The sequence below is a fragment of the Zalophus californianus genome, chromosome 4, assembly GCF_009762305.2.
Source record: "Zalophus californianus isolate mZalCal1 chromosome 4, mZalCal1.pri.v2, whole genome shotgun sequence".
Classification (NCBI taxonomy): Eukaryota; Metazoa; Chordata; class Mammalia; order Carnivora; family Otariidae; genus Zalophus; species Zalophus californianus.
This window is the reverse complement of record NC_045598.1, coordinates 30,025,757-30,047,527: the sequence shown is the minus strand read 5'-3', so window position 1 is coordinate 30,047,527 and position 21,771 is coordinate 30,025,757. Positions and strand designations below refer to the sequence as shown.

Below are 21,771 nucleotides of genomic sequence, written 5' to 3'. Positions count from 1 at the left end.
TGGACGTGGTAAGGGTTACAAGAACTTTTTGAAAGGAGGCCTCCTCCTCTGGATGACTACGCCAGAGTAACTGTTTCCAGTAAGAACTTTCCTAGTTCTGTCTGTGTGTTATTTATTTATTTATTTATTTATTAAAAGATTTTATTTATTTGAGACAGAGAGAATGACAGATAGAGAGCACGAGAGGGAAGAGGGTCAGAGGGAGAAGCAGACTCCCCGCTGAGCAGGGAGCCCAATGTGGGACTCGATCCCGGGACTCCAGGATCATGACCTGAGCCGAAGGCAGTCGCCCAACCAACTGAGCCACCCAGGCGCCCTGTGTGTTATTTATTTACACTGGATTAGGAAATACAAATGATGACTGAAAATACAGCACAACCACATTTATCCAGCATGTTGTGTAATAGTCATTCACAGTTAAATTAATATTGAATACTTCCTCGACCTCAATTCCCGTCTAGTCACTTGGACATCAATCAATACAGTATTGAAAGGGAAACTGGCCACAACACAGGGTCCTGATGCTATTTTCCCAAAGGCAAGGACTGGTCTTCTCATCTCTGGGGACACACAGTGGCTCACTAAGTGGAGCACAGGGAGTTGGGGATGGCTGTGGAATGTGACAGCTACACGAGATGTTTCCAAGTGCAGGGCACATGGAGGGCGGAGTTCTTCTAGGCCATGAAACCCCGGAAGCTCCTTTTGCATCATGGATCTGACTTATTGGAAGAAGGTCTGAGTTCTGGCTCTCACTGTTCCATTGAAGAATGTGGACTCATCTCCTTACTTGGCCTATCATCAGTACTCTGGTGGTACTCAGAGGCAGTTAGTGTGGTAGGTGAGAGGGGCGCTCACATAGCCAGATTTCTTAAGGTTCAAATCTTGCCCCTGCATCTGAGCTGTGTGGCCTTGGACAAGTACTTACCCTCTGTGTTTTGGTTTCCTTGTGGATAAGATGCCACTGTCATTCCTCACTTGGATTGGTGCCATATTGTTGACCTAGCTGGTCTTCTGCTCCTGTCCTTGCTCCCTTACATTCCTTCCTGTATAGCGGCCAGAATGATCTTTTAAAAGCATAAGTTGAATCATGTCACTCAAAAGCTTTCAAAGGTTTCCTACCACTTGGAGTCAAAGTCCTTACAGTGGCCCATAAAGCCCCTCCGTGATTTGTCCCTTGCTCCTCGCCTATCATTTTATCCCTAACTGTAGTCCAGAATCACCTGGAGGTTTTGTTAAAACACAGACTTCTGAGCCTCATCTTCAGAGTTTCTAGTACAAGTCTGGGGTGGGCCTGAGAAGTTTAATTTCTAGTAAGTTCCCAGGTGAATGTTACTGTTGCTCTTGGAGGGGCAGGGAGTCACACTTTGAAAACCACCCATCCAGCCAGCGCAGCTGCTCTGGTCTTCCTCCAGCACATTGGGCACATTCCTGCCTCAGGGACTTTGCACTTGGCTCTTCCTTCTGCCTGGAAGACTCTTACTTCAGATGTCAGCATTGCTTGCTCTCTTATCTCCACCATATGTCATATTCTCAGTGAGATTGTCCCTGACGCTATTAAAAATCATACCCTACTCCCAGCATTCCTAATCCTCCTTCCTTTCTCTGCATCTTGTCCATTTGCTGTACTGTATGTTTTATGTTTTACTAATTTGTTTGTGAGCTTCCCCCAACAGACCGTCAGCTCCATGAGGCAGGGCTGTCTCATCTGTTCACTGCAGTATCTCCACCACCTAGAACAGTGCCTGGCGCACAGAAGATAACCACTCAATACATGTGGGACGAATAAATCTGTCAAGTGGGATGATATACTCATTTCATAGGGTCCTTGTGAGGATTAGTGAATTGATACTCATAAAGCTCTTAACAGTAGCACCTGGTACAGAGTGTCTCCATAAATGTTAGTTGCTACTGTGACTAGAAGAGAACCCAAAATATCTGGTGCATGGTTGTGGCAATCCTGGGGCTTCATCAGCTTGTTTTTCTTTCTAGTTTTGTCGGATATGGGATTTGCTCTCTACAGAAGGTTCTTTGTCCCTGCAAACGGGTCTCCGGTGAGTTGTTTATTATTTTTTCAACAAGAACTTGTTTACCTATCATACCAATAGATAAAAAGGGTCATTGAATAGGGGCAATGTCTGTGATTTAGGGCAGCCAGATTTCCATTTGGAAGATAAACAAATTCCTGAGGAAATCAGACTTTTGGATTGTCCTTTTCACTTAACTCTCTCAGAGCCCTGACTGTTGTTGGCTCTATTTCTTTGCACCTGCCCTCCTGGTGGCTCCTGGGAGCAAAACAGGAGAGAAGGGATTTCACTGTCCACAGAGAATAAAAAGCAGATTGGAAAACAGCAACGAAAATTTGGGTCCAGATGAATTTGCAGGATTAAAAAAAAAACTGACCGAGATTTCCAGTTTTGTTATTAGTCTTTGAATTGGGTAGTTTGTTTGCATATTTGTGTGTATACGTCAGCTGTGTTTTCATCCTGACATTCCATTTATGTGGGGTCAGACACGGCTCCCACAGAGATCCCTTGTGGTAATGCAACACATTCTCTTGACGTATAGAACCATCCAGAATGTGATGGTGACAGAGAATGAGAAACAATGGCTCGGTCCTGTGCACTCGGAGAGTTGATGAAATGACATTTTTTAGCTCTGCATGTTTTCAGAACATCTCCTCTCTGTGCACATGGGAGTTTTGTGTCTCTTTTGCTTCACCTCCTTGCCCTTCAGGCTTTTAAGACTCTTGTTGGACTCCGATGGCATTTGTGTTTTAGGAAGAGGGATGCAACTAAAATATACAATTAGCATTTTCTTCACTTATTTTCATTTCTCCCCTTTTCCTCCCAAGGTGTCTTTTGCAGCCCACATTGCAGGTGGATTCGCTGGAATGTCCATAGGTTACACTGTGTTTAGCTGCTTTGATCAGGCACTGCTGAAGGATCCGAGATTTTGGATAGCAATTGCAGCTTATTTTGCTTGTGTCTTATTTGCCGTGTTTTTCAACATTTTCCTCTCCCCAGCAAACTGACCTGCCTCTAATATGCAATGCAAAGAGCCATCTGGGAAAAAACTGAAGTCTATGAAGAGACAAAGAAGTCCTTGCAAATGCTAACCTCTTTTTTTAAAGAGGTCAGAATAGGACTGAAGTCCTCAGTTGCAAAGACTGTTTACAAAAGGGGTTAGGGTTTAGGTAAGGGGCTTCTGAATGCAGAGGGAGGGAAAAGGAAGAGAGAAAAGGGGAGGCATGGAAAAAGCAGGATTGGCTCTTTCCACACATGTGGTGTGCATTGTAGGGATCCTCTAAGAGACTTGCTCTCCTTGGAGGATATATTGTAGGGACTGCTTGATAGAATCTACAAATACTGTACTGTTCTGATAATAAAAACTTTTCATACCTGTGCCAGACTATTGATAATCACTTTCTATCACTGTTGGGGTGGACAGATCACTGTTTGAGGTGCTTTATATACATTATTGTTAATCTTTTCAACAACCCAGAAAGGTAGCTATTACTCTGTATCTAGAAAGGACGACATGAAAACTCATTTAAAAAAAAAAATCAAGTAACTTGTCTAAGAGGGCACAGGATTTAAAGGTTGGTAATGACTCGAAAGTCCACATTCTCCTCCCCTACTGGTCTAATGAGGCTATGTTCCCCAAATACTGAAAGCTGAGAGTATCATGGGAGTATAGGAACAAACATTTCTGTGAGTGCGCCATAAATGGTAGAAGTATCTTATAAAAGAGGACTGAAAAATTTCTGGACTGCCAGTCTAAGATTCTAGAAGTGTGTCTAGGATCCCAAGGAACCTAGAACTAGCTTTCTGGTGCATACTGGGTACCTGGACTCTGGTTACTCATTCTTTACATGGCTAATGGCTCTCCTGGGAGTGGGTAGGATTTATTTACATAAGGTAAAATGTCAAATCTGAAAGCTGAGAAGCCTGTCTCCTTTCTTATTATAGAACCTAGATTGTTGGCTTTTTTTTTTTTTTTTTAAGTAGGCTCCATATCTGGGAGCCTGGGTGGCTCACTCTTGATTTTGGCTCAGGTCATGATCTCAGGGTCTCGGGATTGTGGGTTTTAACAGGATAAATGAGATTATACTACACATGTTGCTCGCTAACTTGCTTTACAATGTGACGCTAGAGACCTTCATTCTCTGAGTTGCCGGACAATAAATATGTACTGTGGTTATTTAATCACGGCTCTACTGGACACTGTTGATTTTGTACTATTATCAACAGTGCTATGTGCACTTCCTAGGACGTGTAGGGTGCCTTTGAGTATGTTTGCGGAATGAATATTTTAAGCATCCACAAGCAGAAATGCTAATTTTGATAGATTTAAACTGCCTTTTAAGTAGTGCATCCATTTATATTCTTACTGACAGTAGATGTTAGTTAAGTTTCCTTATACTTTTGCCAAAAGCAGGTATTGTAAATCTTTGAAAAATCTGCATTTTGATAGTTAAAAAAGAATACTTCATTTAAATTTGTATTTGTCTAACTACTGAGACTTAGTGTTTTTCAAGTTTATTAATAATTTATGTATAATTTATATATTACACATGTAATTTATATAATATACAAATATGAATATATATGTATAATTTTTTCCCTGTGAAATAGTTGCATTTAATCTGAAAAGTATCTATTAATTGGCAAAGAGCCCGAGAAGGGGTGTCTGGCTGGCCTAGTCTGTAGAGCATGTCACTCTTGATCTCAGGGTTGTAAGTTCGAGCTTCATGTTGGGGAGTAGAGATTACTTAAAAATAAAAAAATCTTAAGGAAAAAAAAAAAGCCCAGAGAAGAAACAGTCATCTGTCATGTCCAACCCATCAGGTCACTAGCTCTGAAGAGAGACCTTTAATGACTTAAACGCAAATGTAATTGTTCATAACAGAAAACCAGAGAGAGAAACAGAATTCATCTAATTATGAAACTGTTTTTAGGGGTGCCTGGGTGGCTCAGTTGGTTGAGCGACTGCCTTCAGCTCAGGTCATGATCCTGGAGTCCCAGGATCGAGTCCCACATCAGGCTCCCTGCTCAGCAGGGAGTTTGCTTCTCCCTCTGACCCTCCCGCCTCTCATTCTTTCTCTCTCTCAAATAAATAAATAAAAAACTGTTTTTAGTCAGAAAGAGTTTTTGGTACTACAAACGTGGTTCACATTACCCAAAACAGTGATATCTAATTGGGTTCCCCAGGGGGCAAAATTACTGTAAAAAAAAAAAAAGCATACAAACATCTGGTGTTTTAAATTTGATGTCTCTGAATTATAGAGGAACCATCTATTCAGCTTAATTTGGGGCTCATAACTTTAGTCTTCTAAACTGCTGTGTTATTAGAAATATTGGAAATGTTCTTTATTTGTCCCGTCTAATAAAGTAGCCACAAGGCACATGCAGCTCTTAAATTTTAATTAAAATTAAATAAGATAAAAAAAGAACTCAGTTCCTGTGTTACACAAGTCATGATGCAAGTGCCCAATGGCTCTATGTAGCTAGTGGCTACCTTATTGGACAGTGCAGACAGAGTCTTTCAACACTGTTGCAAAAGTTCTATTGGACAGAGTGGTTTTAGAAGCACGAACAATGAGCACAAATGGATTTTAGCTGATGGCTGACTCACTGCACTGAACTGAACTGCTCTACACCTGCAAAGGGACACCTTCAGAGAACAAGCATGATTTGCTTCTCAGATTTATCTAAACAGGTTTGTGTTAATCTCTGTTTTAGCAAATTAAGAAAGAGTTGTTTGAAATGTTTTTATTTTTTGCTTTTGAATTCTATGGGATTGAGTCTAGGTAGACTAGTATTCATGTCAGTTATGAAAGCTTCAGAACCTAAGATTTGTAGCTAAATAATTTACTGCTCCTTCTTTCAGGAAATACTATGCTTTTGTACCTTAAGGAAAAAAAAATTATTATTTTTTTGTGATTATAGAAGTGCTCATGGTAAAAACAAATTAAAATGCATATAATTATTAAAAAAAAGTCAATTGTAATCACACCACCCAGAGATTACCATAGTTAATATCTTGATGAATTTCCTTCTAGGCTTTTTTGTATGCATCTCTACATATAAACAAATATATAATTATGGGGTCATACTGTTCTGTTTTATAAACTGAAACAATGTATTAAATGTCTTTTTACATTAGTATTTATTTATCATTTTTACTGGTTGCATAGTACCATACTATGGATGCACTATTATTTATTAAGAACAATACTGTCTTTCTTGTATTGATAATTATTTTGGACAGTTTCAATTTGTGATTATTATAAACAACATGAATGATACCATTGCTTACACTTTAAAGTGTTTTGGATTGTTGGATCAAAGAATATATTATTATTAACATAATAAAGTTAAATAGAAATTTTCTCTCAGAAATACAACTAAATTTTAGAAGGTGGATGCTTTTATAAATCTTTTCAAGTGAATGAAGCTTTAGAAAAGGAACCAAAGACTTTAGAATCAGTTATTTAAAAAGCCCAAACGATCACTATTTGACATACCTAATTTAAATAAAGAGAAAACAGATGATTTCCTAATGTTCCTTTCATGCAAATCTTAAGTGCACCCAAAGAGGAAAAATAAGTTTAGTAGAATAGGACCTGACTTTAGAGCCACACTGATTTTCAATGTCAGTTCCAAGTGTGTGACCTCTGGTAATTTAAAGATTTTATTTATTTATTTGGTGGGGGAAAGGCAGAGGAAGTGGGAGAGAGAGAGTCCCAAGCCGACTCTGCGCTCAGTGCAGAGCCGGACGTGAGGCTTGAACCCACAACACTGAGATCATGACCTGAGCCAAAATCAAGAGTTGGATGTTTAGCCAACTGAGCCACCCAGCTGCCTCAACCTTGGATAATTTAGGTGTGCCTGTTTCCTCATCTGTAAACTGGGGAAACAACATACATAACTCATAAGACTTTTGTGATGAACATATCATTTAGCTATAGTATCCCAGTATTGTATTTAATTGTGTAACACTTCCCTTTATATAAGGGATATAGAACACATATTGATATTTTGAATGAAAGTTATGAAAACATTTCTCTTTTTATCTTACCTGTGGGATATATTTCCTCTTAGATACATTAGGGTATCTACCTTAATATGGAATGTACTGCTTGATAATCCAAGCATCTAAATTATAACTAGCCTGACTGTTCCTTCCAAAAAAGCAAGCTATGTGTCTTAAATAGGTCAAATATTGTTACAATGAAAATATCTATAATGCTACCACCACAAGAGCCATCTGTTTATGTCAAGAAAAACATTCTGCTAATACAAAAATAGTTGAGAATTTTTGGAGTTCTTTTTTTTTATCTTGAAGTTCTATTTTTTTAATTTAAGATTCACTTAGTTAACTGGACTCAGGAAACAAACTGAGTGTTACTGGAGTGGTGGGGGGTGGGAGGGATGGGGTGGCTGGGTGATAGACATTGGGGAGGGTATGTGCTACGGTGAGCGCTGTGAATTGTGCAAGACTGTTGAATCACAGATCTGTACTTCTGAAACAAATAACGCAACATATTTTAAGAAAAAAGAAAAAGAAGATAGCAGGAGAGGAAGAATGAAGGGGAGTAAGTCAGAGGGGGAGACGAACCATGAGAGACGATGGACTCTGAAAAACAAACTGAGGGTTCTAGAGGGGAGGAGGGTAGGGGGATGGGTTAGCCTGGTGATGGGTATTAAAGAGGGCACATTCTGCACGGAGCACTGGATGTTATGCACAAACAATGAATCGTGGAACACTACATCAAAAACTAATGATGTAATATATGGTGATTAACATAACAATAAAAAATAAAAAGATTTACTTAGTTAACTGGAGTTCATTTTAAGATGATAAAAATGTACACAATTTTTCATAGATAATTCAGAATTTTATGAATATTAATATTACTGAAATTTCTGATTTCTAAAAAAGCTCAACAACTGCCAGAAAGCCAACAGAATTTAGACATTTAAATGTGGATTAAAAAACAAATCTAAATTCTTATATCAAGAGCCAGATCTGTTTCCTCTGATTTCATTAAATGCTGTATCTTACTGAATTATCAAATGAAACACATTTTCCTTTGTGTATAAATGAAATTTTAAAATCACTGACTTTGGTTATAGTTTTCATATAATCTTAATAAAGAGGTTTGTAAGATCATGTCAGTAGTTTTAGGAACCTCTCCAAAAGTTCTCAGTTAAACAAAGTAAAACAGTAATAAACTTCAGCTAACAATAACAAGACTCCTTTCTCATAGGGAATCCTACAGTTTTTTTTTTTATTTTTATTTACTTATTTTAAGTAATCTCTACACCCAATATGGGGCTTGAACTCACAACCCCGAGTTCAAAAGTCACATGCTCTTCTGACTGAGCCAGCCAAGCCACCCATCTACAGTTCTGTTCTTCATAGAGAATATATACAACCCCTCCTCCAGGTATCTTTTTTTTCTTTTTAAAGATTTTATTTATTGATTTGAGGGAGAGCAAGAGAGAGAGAGCATGAGCTGGGGCAGAGGGAGAGAGAGAAGCAGACTCCCTGCTGAGCAGGGAGCCTGCCACAGGGCTTGATTCCAGGACCCTGGGATCATGACCTGAGCGGAAGGCAGATGCTTAACTGAGCCACCTAGGCGCCCCTCTTTTTTTTTTCTTCATTACATTATGAGGTCTAAACATAAGTGATTGTAAATTCCTGGTATCTTTTTTTTTTTTTTAAGATTTTATTTGAGAGAGAGAGAGAGCACACACAAATGGGGGCAGAGGGAGAGGGAGAAGCAGACTCCCCGTTGAGCAGGGAGCCCCATGCGGGGCTCAATCTCAGGACCCCGGGACCATGACCTGAGCCGAAGGCAGATGCTTAACCAACTGAGCCACCCAGGCACCCCTAAATTCCTGATATCTTAAATATATCCTTGGTGAGATTATCACAGTTCTCTAGGGAAAAAGTAGAGCAACCAGCATATGAAGAGAGTGATGCTTTGTTCATGTTTTGGCCATAGGTTTGCTTTACGAAATAGCACGCCCTTCAGAATGGAAGAATTTACCTGTCTCCTATTTGATGGGGTTCAGAGTGAAGCTGGCTGACTAAATAAACATGGGGAACTGGAATTTCCTTGGAGGCATCCTGGAGGAAGTTCACATCCATTCCACCATCATTGGAAAGATCTGGCTCACTATCCTGTTCATATTTCGAATGCTTGTTCTTGGTGTAGCAGCTGAGGATGTCTGGAATGATGAGCAGTCCAGCTTCATCTGTAATACAGAACAACCCGGCTGCAGAAATGTGTGCTACGACCAGGCCTTTCCTATCTCCCTCATTAGATACTGGGTTTTGCAGGTGATATTTGTGTCTTCACCATCCCTGGTCTATATGGGCCATGCTTTGTACCGACTGAGGGTTCTGGAGAAAGAGAGGCAGAGGAGGAAAGCTCAACTGAGAGGGGCCCTGGAGGGCGTGGGGTTTGAAATACCTGGGGACCGGAGGAAACTGCAGCAAGAACTTTGTCAGCTGGAACAAAAGAAACTAAATAAAGCTCCACTCAGAGGAACCCTGCTTTGCACTTACGTGGTACACATTTTCACTCGCTCCGTGGTTGAGGTTGGGTTCATGATTGGACAGTATCTTTTATATGGATTTCATTTAGAGCCTTTAGTTAAATGCCATGGCCACCCGTGTCCAAATATAATTGATTGTTTTGTGTCAAGACCAACAGAAAAGACAATATTCCTATTATTTATGCAATCTATAGCCACTGTTTCTCTTTTCTTAAATGTTCTAGAAATTTTCCACCTAGGTTTTAAAAAGATTAAAAGAGGGCTTTGGGGACAATATAAATGGAAGGATGAGCATAATGAATTCTTTGCGAACAAGTCGAAACAAAATCATGCCAAATATCAGAGCACCTCTGCAAATTCACTGAAGAGACTCTCTTCTGCACCTGATTATTATCTGTTAATGGAAAAGCAAAAACACACAGCAGTGTGCCCTATTCTAAATTCACCTGCATTTCAGGCAGATCCTGACAATCACAGTGGAAATGATGAGAAACGCATTTTGGATGAACAAGAAACTGTACTTTCTGATGAGATGTGGACACTTAGCGCTACGTGTAGTCATCTTCAACACATCGGCTCATGTAATAATGAAGACACTCATAAAATATTTAGAAAAGAAGTGGGTAGCCCATTAAGGGAAAAAAGAGAGATTGATGGCAAAGACAGCAAAAGGAACCACTGCTCTAGATGTCACTGTTCTATTCCAGGTGTTGCTATAGATCTGGACAACCACATGGGGCAGTCATCCCAAACAGCTTTCCCTCCGCCTGCTAACTGTGCCTGGGAACAGTTGTGGCTTAGATCTACATGCTGTCCCTCTATGGAATATGAAAATCAGGTGTCACCTCCTAAAGGAAACCTCAAGGGCCAGTTCAGAGAGGGCACAATTAGCACCCTGCCTCCTTCACTGGGAGACTGCCAACCGCTTCACATTCCAGACACTCCTGATTCTTTGGGACAGTTGTCCTTTAAATCTGATTTGGCCAGAAGCTGCAATAATCCTACTGCTTGTCCTCCTCCAAATCATTTGGTCTTGCTGACAAATAACCTCACTGGTAGGCGGGCTCCCACAGACCTTCAGATCTGAACTGCTTTAGGCTTCTAGACATTCTGCATATTATGTTATCATAGAAGTAGCCTAGTGGTGATGGAGCACACGCATGACAAGGGCAGCTCTAAAGACCAGGTGTTACAGGCAGAAAATTGCAAACCCATTTCAAAAAGGAAAAACAGATTAATTCTGAATGGTGAAGGGGCAGTTTTAAATTCAAAGACATAGTTACCAAGTATCAGGATTACTTTTTCACAGGCTCCCTTCAGAATTCATGAAAACTGATTCTGGGAAAGTCACATGTTTAGAATCGAGGCTTAATGGTTTGGAAACAGGTTTTTCCTTGAAGGGAGTACAGCTTTAGGAGATTCTCCTTGTTCTACATAATTCTCCCTTTTAGTTGCTAATCTTTTATTTCTGCACAATGTTTAAATTGTTTGTCCCTGGGACTTAATTTAGTTTCCTTATTGACTGCAACCTGATGTCTCTTGAGTATGACAATGTAGCTGTCTAGTAAATAAAATCTTAAAAAGATTGATGGCTTTATAGCATCGTGATTTCAGTGCCCAGATTGGAATTGCAGCTCTACCCTCCCTGGTCCTCTAACTTCGCCACTTTATTAACGGTGCCTACCTTACAGGGATAGCATGAGAATTAAAAAAGAAACGTGTTTAGTACAGTGCCTGGCACACGGTAAGCGCTCAAAAGCTTAGCACGTTACTGCTCACCCCCTCCAGAGGCCCATATCAAGCCCGCCACAAAACAAACCCCAAAAGTAAAAGCTGGAGCGGAAACATAACGATTCTAAGCACTCCTCTCAAGACACTGCATACCCAAGGGTCGCCTTGCGTCGGTCGTGCGCACCTTTTCAAGATGAGAGCCAAGAAGCCAGCACATACAGGTTGCCACATCTAATGAGGTCCCAGTTGAGACAGATCGGCTCCAGACCGGTGTCCGAAGATCACACCCTGCTACAGTCCTAGTGCTATCGGCCTCCGCAGGCCCTGCCCCCTGGCGCCACGCCCATCTTTGGCCCCACCTGGACACTAGTCCGGAGTTAGCAAAAACTCGCCTCTCGCTCAGCAACCGAAACGCTGCAAAGACCGGAAGAGGAAGGAGAGGTGCGCTCCGGGAGCAAAGAGGCGGGTGTACGCAGCCTCCTTCGACTTACCCCACTATGGGGCACTCAGAGCGTCCTGGTTGTCATGAAAACAGGCCACATCCCTGCGATCTCGGACTGTGGTTTGCAAGTGCGCAGGCGCGCGCGCCCTTCCGCGCATGAGCAGTGCTGCTCAGAGCCCGCCAGCCACGGTCTCGGGCGCCAGCTACGCCGCTGCCGCTGTCACTATGGCCCATTACAAAGTGAGGGGGGCGCGGCGTGGCTGGGGGCGTGCGGGCGGTAGCCAGCCGCTGGTCGGCTCGGGGTGGGAGTGGGGGCGCGCGCGCAGGTTTTGGGGGCCTGAGGTAGCGAGGCGGAGGCGGGGTTGCCGGACTCCCAGCGCCTTCTTCCTGCTCCGGCCCCTGGGCTTCGGCCACTGACCCGCCGTGTCTCCTCAGGCCGCCGACTCGAAGCGCGAGCAGTTCCGGAGGTACTTGGAGAAGTCGGGGGTGCTGGACACGCTGACCAAGGGTGAGCATGGGTTAGGAGAGGGTTCCTCGTGTCCACGCCGTGCTCCTCGGCGCTGCGCCCCTGACGGGCCAAGGCGTGGGGAAGGAGGGGGAACAGGTGGGAACTGTCTGGGGTCCGGCAAGGTGGGCCTCGGGATTCAGCAGGGACTGGCGCACGTCTGGCTGTCGGACGCCGCCCGAGTTGGGGTAGCCTCGCTCATGCTACCACTCTCCGGGCGGGGAGTGAAACTCTTGCAGCTGTTGCAAAGTCCCTCAACTTCCGTTGCTTTGCCTCGAGCGGTCGCAGCGAACATATTTGCTAAAGACCTTGAGATCCCAACTCCTCCCTCAATTTTGGCGGAGTCAAAATTATGTAAAGAAGCATTTTCCCTCGAACAAAGGGCAAGTGGGAAAATTACCAGATTTCAAAGTTGCCTATAAAATAAGTGAACTCAATCCCCAAAGTAGGCGATTCAGACAATTTGGCTGTGGTTTTTCAACTCTCGTTTCGTAGGCTATACCAATTCCTGCTTTGTGCATATTTCATAAGTAGAATTACAGTTTAAAGAGCTTGAGGGCACATGAAAATGGTTATATTGTTTACACCTTTTAAGATGGAAGCTGTTACACTGTATCTCTTTCTCCAAGGGGGTTCAAAACCTAAGATGAGTAAGGAGCTTGAAACTGGAGAGTTCCAAGAGATAGTTGGGGTACTGTTTATTTCACTAGCTTAGCAATAATGTGAATGTCTGCTATGTATCATTCAACTCATTGGCTAGAACTTTCAAGGAGATAGAAGAGCTGTCAGGGATGATGACTGGGTCCATGAGAAGTGTCTGGAAAATTATTTGGTAACTGCTCTTTGGCCAGAAGCAAAGGTTAGGAGAAAATTCTGGGAGAATAACTCTGGGTCTTAGCAGAAAGCAGGACTTTTAATTCCCATGCATGGGCTGATAATTTTGAATTGCTATCTACCTTAGGTTCAGATAATAGTTTCCTTATCTCTTTGCAATTAAATTTCAGCAAACATGACAGGAGTACTCTGTGAAAGTGCTGTGCTCTGTCCTCTCTTGAAGTGTCCTCTCTGCCCTCTCTTGAAGGGTTCCCCCCCTTTAAAAAACTCCATGAGTTCATTTCTTTCATTTATTTCACCATTTTATTCAGGTCTCTGTTCTAGGCACTGAGGATACAGCAGTGGGGGAGGGAAAAAAAAAAAAAACCCTGCTCTAAATGAGCTTATATTCTAGTTGGAGGTAATAAATACATAGTGCCAGCCAGGGGGAAGTGTTATGAATAAAAATACAGCAAAGGGGATAGGATAAAGAGCAACGGGTGTGCCATTTATAAGGGGTGGTGGGGGAAGGTCTCTCTTGAAAGTAACATTTGAGCAGAGATCTGAATGAAATGTGATGTCAAGAGTTCCAGGAAGTGCAAGGAGTCCAGAGAGGCTGGATGGAGTAAAAGACAGAATGTTAAAAGGCAGAGAAGTGACCTTGGTGGGAGGTAACAGCCTTGTGGCCATACATGGATCTTCTTTCATGAGACTGGAAACCCCTGAAGGCTTCTTTTCCCTTGCTCACATATACTGGCATCTAACTCCTCAATCTCTGTAGATTTCCAGTCTCCTAAATAATATCAGAGAACTTAACATAATGTCTCTACTGATGTGCGCTATTTAAAATTTGATTTTCAGCTTCAAACATGGGTACTTTACACATATTTAATTTATAATTTTAATACAGCGTATTTCCAAGAGGATCTGAAACTGCTTCTAACATTAAAACACTATAAGGATGGCTAAAGATAAAGATAAGTCATTTGGAAAAAGAAGCATTTGAGATATTTTGAGTACCATATCAACCTCTAAAAATCCCGCCTGCTAAGGCAAAAAAGGGAAACACCGGCTATCGAGTTCTTGTCTGATAAAAAGGAAGTATATTTAATCTATAGAAAAGCACAGGAAACTTGACATTTACACATTATGTTCTGTAATTATCAACCTCATAGTACCACTGACAGAAATTTAGAAGCTGGAAGAAATGGGGTGGGGAAGAGGTAGAAAGGGTAATAAGAGTATTCATGTCTTACAAAGTTAGTTGGCAAAGATCAGTGGAAATTAATGGAAGAAGAAACAGGTTTGAGTATGTTATTTAAAGAAAAACATTGAAAGGAGAGGGTGGTGGTGATGTAAATATACCAATTTCTCAAAAAATAGGGTTGTAAGTATACTTAGAAGAATAACTATCAGAACTCAGTGTGGTTCTGTGGGTTAAAAAATCATTGTGTGGGTTAAAAAATCATTGCCATTTGATTTTTTCATACTGTCTGTATTATTTTGATGAATTAAAACTAAAAAATAAAAAGGAAGCGTGTAAGTTTTGCAACAGAGCTTAACGTGGAGTCTAGAGATGCACATTTTTTGTGTATAGTTACATTTTTTGGCTTTTGTCACTTTTCAAAGAGTTCCATGCACAAAAAATTTAACCACTGGTTTAGAGAGATTTTTATCTGAGTAGTAAATCCCAGGAGGAATTTGTTCAATAGAAGATGAGCAAGGTAGTGCTGACATAAGCTTTCGGATATAAACTAAAACATCTATTTTAATATTGATTTGAGCATGTTGATTACTGGTAAAGTTTTTGGTTGGTGGTTACTTAGCATGTTGTATATGAAACTATTCTTGAAGCACAGTTTGAATTCAAAGCTTCTTTCAGTTATTACCATAGCTCTGTTGTTTCTCTCCAAAATTTTTCTCAAATTTACTTAGTTTTCACCTCCCATCACTCTAGTGCGGGTTACTATCTTTTTCAGCTGGATTGCTACACCTGCCTCTTAACTGTTCTTCCTTCCTTCATCCTTGTTCCACTCTGGATCTTCCACACAGCAGTCAAGAGTGATCCTGTCACTCTCCTGCTTAACACTGTTTAATTATATGCCTGTTCTGAGGATCAAAGTCCAACCGAACTTGCAGGATCCTCCCTGGTCTGCGTCCTGACCACCTTGCCAGCTTCCTTCCCTGCCACATTGTTCACAGCTCCATCTAGCCATACTTGAATTTTCAGTTCCTCAATGTGTTGTTCTCTTGCCCTCCCCACACCCTCACCTTCCCATTTTATCTGAAACCCTCATAGCCAAGGCTCAGGTCTTATTTCCCTTCGTTAGGGAGCCTTCCCTGGTGTTCTAGGCTGAGTTAGGTGTTCTTCCAATGTGCTCCCATAATCCATCATCCTGTATTGCTGCTTGATGCTTTTTTTTTTTTTGGTCTAGTTCTTTGCTTTTGCACTAGACTGCAAATTTGTTGAGAGCAGGGACCTTATCTGCCTTGTTTACCATGGTATGGCAGTCCTAGCAATGTGCTTGGTGTATAATAGGCATTTAATATTTACTGGGCTATAAAATTTCAGTCATTCAAATTTAAGACTTTAATTGTTGCTTTTTTCTGCTTTTTGATTTGCAGTATTGGTAGCCTTATATGAAGAACCAGAGAAACCTAATAGTGCTTTGGAGTATCCTTTTCATCTTTCAAGTCAGAAAAAGGACTTATCTTTGGAACTCTTATTTTTTCACATGGATAATATTTAAAATATTTTTGACGATTGAAAAAGTTACTTTCCATTATGTTTTGCAATGATGATCTCTGGGTCAGTGTTGGTGGTAAGGTGGGGTGACCATGATCAGAGATATTGATACTACTCTGAGCTATTTCATTAGTTTCATTCAGCTCAAGTAAATTCTTAACTTTGATATTAGTTTTTTAAAGCATCACTTAGGAGCTGCTACCCCAGAAAATCCAGAAATAGAGCTGCTTCGCCTAGAATTGGCAGAAATGAAAGAGAAATATGAAGCTATTGTAGAAGAAAATAAAAAACTGAAAACAAAGGTAAATGTTTTAAAAGAATTCATGTTAAAAATAATTTCACCCTTAATGATTATAAGAACAAAACCTCACTAAAATGGATATTAGGGGAGGGAGGAGGATAAATAATCTCGATTAACTGCAAGGCTGAACTGATGCCCTATCTAGAAAACCACAAATTGTAAATAGGACAAGCAACATGTGGTCAAGAAGAGGTTCTTGGGAACCTGCATCAAGAAAAAGATGAGAGGGGCACCTGGGTGGCTCAGTCGTTTAAGTGGCCGACTCTTGATCCCAGCTCAGGTCTTGATCTTAGGGTCATGAGTTCAAGCCCTGCATTGGGCTCCACGCAGAGCATGGCGCCTACTTAAAAAAAAATAAAAATAAAAAAAAAGATGAGAACATTGGTTAATGCTGCTTATGAGTAAATGGAGATTTCTGGGAGTTATAAGCAGTTGATTTAAGTAGGTCATTGTAGGGTCAATGCTTTGTGAATGGCACCTCTTAGAGTTGTGCAGTGCATAATCTGCACAGTTGTATGTGCTGGCCCTGGAATGTGTTTATCTCCATAAATTTGTTTGCACTTAATTTTGTCTACTGCTCAAGTTTTTTCTTTGTTGAAACTCCTATGAGAATTTTCATAAACTTCCAATTAGTCAACTCTAAGTCTTTGAGGTTTTTCCACATTCTGAATCACATAACGCATTTTACATTACTCTAGGCATTTCTCATAATGTGATTTATCTGTTCAACCTTGCGAGATAAGCGAAACAGGTACACAAACCATTTTATAGGTAGGAAACTAAAGCACAGTGAAGTCTAATTATCTTCTCAAATCTGACAGCTAATTGGAACAACCTAAATCTTAGCCTAGTGTTCTGGCAGGGAACCACAGCTCAGCATAATAGAAAATGCAGCATCTCAAATTGTCCAAGATTCCACAACACAAATACCAGTTAACTCTTTGGCACCCATTAAGTCAAAGACATGAGCTTCTCTTCATTGACTGGCTAGATTAATATATGTTACATTATTATTTTTTTCTGTTTTTAAGAGAAAGTTCAGTAAACTTGGGGTAAAGAGAGTAAGTCCCTTACCAGAAGTCACAACATCTTTGGGAAGATATAGATTATTGCATATCAGGTATTTGAGCAGTGCAGTTTTGAATTGAAATTCAGCTTTGGTTTCCCAGTAATTTTAAAGGTTTATATGAAAGAGTTTTCATTACATTTGATTGTATTAAATCTTAAATTGTATTAATCTTAAATGGTTTAAAAAGGGATAGGCTATTCATATAAAGTTACTGATTCAGTAATTAAATTGAATATAATAGTTAACTACTCGTTTTGTTACTATTAAGTTTTTTTACCCAATTTAGAATAAAATTCACCTAAACTCCTCTGTCTTTGCCCTATAGCTTGCTCAGTATGAACCACCTCAGGAGGAGAAGCGTGCTGAATAGGATTCTTCTCAGTTGAAAAGACACTGAAAAAATGGTTTTGTATGACTTGAATAGTTTGTATAGTATATAATCTTTTCTGAACAGATGCTCTAGAACTCTTTTAATATGTTGAATTCACCTCTCACACTTTAACTGTTATAAACACATATACTTAGAATCACCAATAAAAACTCAATATAACTTTCTTTGGGTCTTAAAAGCAGGAGAATCCAAAGTGAATCCTGGAAAAAAAAAAATCTAAACACAGCCATCTAACTCATTACTTTAAAAGACATTCTGTTTATTAATCTGACTAGGAATGATGGTACTGGTTGTATTTTAGCCAAGGAAGTTCAGCATGGAGCTGTTCCTTGGTTTAGTGCAGGATATGAACACAGGTATAGTCATTCTTTAAAATGAAGATGACACTGTTGTTTATATCCTCTGTAGGCAGCTGGAGAGATCTGTGTGACAGAAGATGCTTTTGCACAGGTTCCCATGAATCTTCTGCTCTTGTTTATATAATGTGGAACAAATGACTTCTTTGCCACCACTTTGCCTTAGATAACCATGTGTGTGCCAGTCTGAACTCTGACACCACGTTTCCTTCTATGCAATCATGCCCTATCTGATGATGTTGCCTTGCTTTGCTCTGTGCTTCAGTGGGTCCTAGCTGCACCTGGCCTGTGTTGTTTTTCAATTTACTATACTAGTAGTTACCCTGATTGTAATTTATATAATTTCAAACAGGATCACACTGTTCCCCTGCCTTACTTAGTTGCTTAGTTGAGCAGAGAACTGAGGCAATATAAAATTCTGGGTTCACGCACAAGCTGGGATAAGATGGGGAATGAGCCATATATCGTGGAAAATTATAGTCTGCGGGTATAATTATATAGTGTTTTTTTCCCTCAAAGTATTTTTCTAGCCTTGAATTCATTTTATCTTCATTATCCCTGTGAAGTAGGTAGGGCAAGTATGAGGCAAGGTCGGGTGCTGAATTTTTAGGCCAAAGACTGATATTAATACAAATTATTTACTAACTGTAGAACCTTGGGCACTTCAGTTAACTGCTCTGAGATTCACTTTCCTCATCTGTTAAATGAGAAGAATAAGATCAGTGCTGCCTACCTCACAGGGTTGTTGTGAGGGTCAAATGGAATGTATGTGAAAGATCTGTAAATGGTAAAGCACTATGTTCTTGTTTGTTAGTCCTTTTCCTTTCTTTTGGAAGACCTACAGTCAGATGTTTCATTTTGTTGGTCACTTATTTTCCTTACTGACTGACTTGACATTATTAAGAGTCATCCTATTTCGTGTATTCTAACCCTATTGTTAGAGAACCTGTCTTTACTCTTCGGTCAAAACACAGGTAGAAAACAGAATGCTCCATTGAAAGCTGATTTAACTAGCAAAAACCTTAGCACTTGCTGGAAACTGTGACCAAGCTAACTGTAAGGGCATTTTAATCAGTCATGTTGGCAAGAATGTGGCAATGGTCTGTGTCTCTTCTAGTCACAAGTTTGTTTTTGGAGGGGGGCCAGATACTGTTGGAAGAACATTCACTTGAATCAGTTTATCTTTTACCAATTTGAGTGCCTCCTACATGCTCAGCAGTAGGCTGAGTGCTGGGTGTTACAGAGATGAATGACTTGAAGTTAGTTATAAGACATGTACATAAGCAATTACAATGTGGGTAATAAGTGCTAAGAACCATAAGAACAATAAAACTTGGCCCCATGGGGATTCTGAAAGAGAGGGAGACTTGGCTTCTTTAAGCAGTTGGTATGACAGTCCCTTTGTGGAATACAGACAAGTAGAATTTTTTTCTGGCAGCCAACCCTCATTTGCTTTTCTACTATGGGACTACTATTAGCGTTTATGTAAGTCAGGTTACTGTCTCTTGTACCATCCTTTTGGACAGAATGGCAACTAGTGGGTTGGATAATCACACTTTTAAGAGGGAACTGACCTGTTTAAACTGCTGTACCAGTCAGTGCTATTCAAGAGTTCAGAGTCCGCCTGGCCTCTGGAGGTCCTCTTCATCATTTCTATCAAGGATATGGATGAAGAGAATGTACAAGAAGATGCTCAATGGAGTAGAAAAAGGATGTCATCCATTCAGTTCCTACTACGCTTCAGCTGCCTTATCTATAAAATGTAGATTTCATATCTTGCCTACCTCACAGGGTTGTTGTAAGGATCAAATTAAATATAATGGATGAAAAGTGCCTTGTAAATTGTAAAGGACTACATATGGGTTACATGGTGAAATGCGAAATCTATAAATGCCACAAAGTTGGCTGGCTGGTAAACTATATTGAAGCAAGCTTGAAAATGATTAACTTGGAGTACCCCAACTTCTGGGCCTAAACCATAAAACTGAAATGTCAAGTCTTACATTTAGGTTAAAAAATGCAGTGGTACAAGTTTAGGCACTAGGACTGCCGACAAAATACTAGTTCTAGTGATTATCAGCGTGAACCACATATACTCTGGATATTAAAAAAAAAATTCATTCTCGAAAGCATTAATATAAATATTGTCCAGCTGCTTAAACAGTCACCCTGAAGGCTGTATTGGTCAGTATTGCATTGTAGGTGCCAGACATTTGGTGGATGATGACAAGCCCAAATGCACGTAAAAAAGTGAATGATCAACAGGGAGAATATTGATAGTACTTGATAATAAAAGGTTATGCTGTCCAATATGGTAGCCACTAGCCACATCTGGCAACTACAGTTAAAAAAATTCAGTTCCTCAGTCACAGTAGCAACATTTCAAATGCTCCATCCACACTGGCTACTATACTGAACAGTATGGTTGTAGAGTATTTCTATTACAGAAAGTTCTGTTGGGCATCAGCATAGAAGGGATGGTCAAAGGAACAGTATGTTTAATGTGAACAGAGAAGACTCAGGGGTAATGAAGACTGCAACCTAGTATTTGAAGGGCTGTCATGAAAAAGATGAAGACTACTCCTGTGTTGTTCCATTTTAAGCTCCAGTGAGTGTGATTTTTGGTCTAAATAGAAGACTTTCAAACAAAGTTTTACCTCAGTGGACGTAGCTGCCTTTTGAGGTAGTGAGCTCTCTTCCCTTGGACCGCTGAAGTGTATGCTGCATTATCGATCAGCTAGAGGTGCTATAGAGTGGACTCTGTTTAGGAGAGAGATTGGACTAGATGACCTCTAAGGATGTGTCCTACCTTTAACTTACATATTCAGACATAACTAAGTCCCAGACCTGCAAGAACATGCTTTCCTTTCATAATCTAGAAGCTAGTTTCTTTCGAAAATCAGTGCCACCTCCATCACCTCCATTTTAAGGGGAGGATCTTGTTTCGTCAAATTTCCAATTCTAAAGCCTGACAAGAGCGAAAATTCTTATAGCTTTCTCAAACGTATTTGGTGAAAGCGTTTTAGTATGCTTTCATTATTTATTCCTTTGGTCTGTGATCGCGATCTGAAGGTCACAGAAGATGTAATGTTCTACGGGGAGGGGATATAAGTTACATGAAAAAGTAGACTGGATGGGAAGGAGGGGAAATTGAGTCCTTTTGAGTTTGAAGTGGTAGTAGTAACCACCGTCTGATTTGCTGAAGAGGTAAGGATAAGCTGTTCTAGCTTGGCTGCATTTGCTTTCCTGTTACTTGCTAGATCGACCTGTAATCGCACCCATGACTCTGCCTTGGGTTGAGGCTTTACCCTCACTCAGGCTGGCTCCTCCTCCCTACCCTTGCACATCCATCCATTTAGACCTGCTCAGACGCCACCTCCTTACACTTTCTCACCCTCCCAACTCCCGAGCATTTTTATCTGCACCTTTGACCTTTACACTTCATATCTCATACCGAAGCTACTTACGCAGAGATCCGATCTCTATTAAATCTCCCAGCAACTTGAGGGCAGGCAGGGTCCGAGTCCGGTCCAGTTTGGTATCCCTTGTCCCCCCAGGGCATCGCGGGCATCAGTAAATACTGGTTGGGCGAGTACCATTGTAGGAGCACAATCAGTTCTTCCCTCAAATGCCCAGAGAGCATCTCCCGTTGCGATGGCCTCCACAGCTCCCAAAAAGGCACGGGAGCGGCGAGGAGCAAGGCGCGTGGCAGGGCAGGACCGAGGTGCTCGCTAGGGCGGAGGGCAGAGGGCTCGGCCGGCGGGCCACCCTCCTCGTGACTCCTCCTCCCCCCTCCACGGCTCCAAGTCAGGTGATTCCGGGCACGTGACGGGCACCACCTACCCTGC

At 40.9% G+C, this 21,771-nt stretch overlaps 3 protein-coding genes and 2 long non-coding RNA genes across 7 annotated transcripts in view; 3 read left to right on the top strand and 2 right to left on the bottom strand.

Annotated features, from left to right (window-relative positions):
- Positions 1 to 3,678, top strand: part of RHBDL2 (rhomboid like 2) — a 50,265-nt gene extending 46,587 nt beyond the window's left edge. The window contains exons 7-8 of one of the 2 annotated variants that reach the window (XM_027608864.1): positions 1,990 to 2,051; positions 2,852 to 3,678. In XM_027608864.1, coding sequence (XP_027464665.1) covers positions 1,990 to 2,051; positions 2,852 to 3,031 — 242 coding nt within the window. In that variant the 3' untranslated portion in view covers positions 3,032 to 3,678. The remainder of the gene's footprint in view (positions 1 to 1,989; positions 2,052 to 2,851) is intronic. The other variant, XM_027608853.2, reaches the window with a different exon arrangement.
- The window catches only part of LOC113931097, a 31,553-nt gene extending 19,808 nt beyond the window's left edge, over positions 1 to 11,745 (bottom strand). The window contains exon 1 of the long non-coding RNA XR_003522686.2: positions 11,485 to 11,745. This is a non-coding gene — a long non-coding RNA (uncharacterized LOC113931097). The remainder of the gene's footprint in view (positions 1 to 11,484) is intronic.
- Positions 1,990 to 11,190, top strand: GJA9 (gap junction protein alpha 9). Of its 2 annotated transcripts, none has more exons than XM_027608833.1 (2): positions 1,990 to 2,051; positions 9,014 to 11,190. In XM_027608833.1, exon 2 carries the CDS (start codon positions 9,109 to 9,111, stop codon positions 10,654 to 10,656), a length of 1,548 nt encoding a protein of 515 aa, XP_027464634.1. In that variant the 5' UTR covers positions 1,990 to 2,051; positions 9,014 to 9,108; the 3' UTR covers positions 10,657 to 11,190. The 2 variants fall into 2 exon arrangements, with proteins under 2 accessions (XP_027464634.1, XP_027464644.1); XM_027608843.2 differs by lacking the exon at positions 1,990 to 2,051 and adding an exon at positions 5,600 to 5,718.
- A 101-nt stretch (positions 11,746 to 11,846) lies between the features above and the next one.
- Positions 11,847 to 19,753, top strand: LOC113931089 (MYC binding protein). The gene is made up of 5 exons (XM_027608874.1): positions 11,847 to 11,982; positions 12,178 to 12,250; positions 15,686 to 15,734; positions 15,979 to 16,108; positions 17,502 to 19,753. Exons 1-5 carry the CDS (start codon positions 11,899 to 11,901, stop codon positions 17,544 to 17,546), a joined length of 381 nt encoding a protein of 126 aa, XP_027464675.1. The 5' UTR covers positions 11,847 to 11,898; the 3' UTR covers positions 17,547 to 19,753.
- Positions 18,741 to 21,715, bottom strand: LOC113931100. Its single transcript, XR_003522687.1, has 3 exons — positions 21,391 to 21,715; positions 20,581 to 20,683; positions 18,741 to 19,576 (listed from the first exon to the last, which is right to left on the bottom strand). It is a non-coding gene; the product is annotated as an uncharacterized LOC113931100 (long non-coding RNA).
- Between the last annotated feature and the right edge of the window lie 56 nt (positions 21,716 to 21,771).

Bases quoted from the DNA above. Each gene is read 5' to 3' on its own strand.
- GJA9 (XM_027608833.1), top strand. From the start codon at position 9,109: ATGGGGAACTGGAATTTCCTTGGAGGCATCCTGGAGGAAGTTCACATC.
- LOC113931089 (XM_027608874.1), top strand. From the start codon at position 11,899: ATGAGCAGTGCTGCTCAGAGCCCGCCAGCCACGGTCTCGGGCGCCAGC. The intron at 12,251-15,685 runs GTGAGCATGGGT...TTTGATTTGCAG, and splicing joins GCTGGACACGCTGACCAAGG to TATTGGTAGCCTTATATGAA. The intron at 15,735-15,978 runs GTATCCTTTTCA...CTTTGATATTAG, and splicing joins AAACCTAATAGTGCTTTGGA to TTTTTTAAAGCATCACTTAG.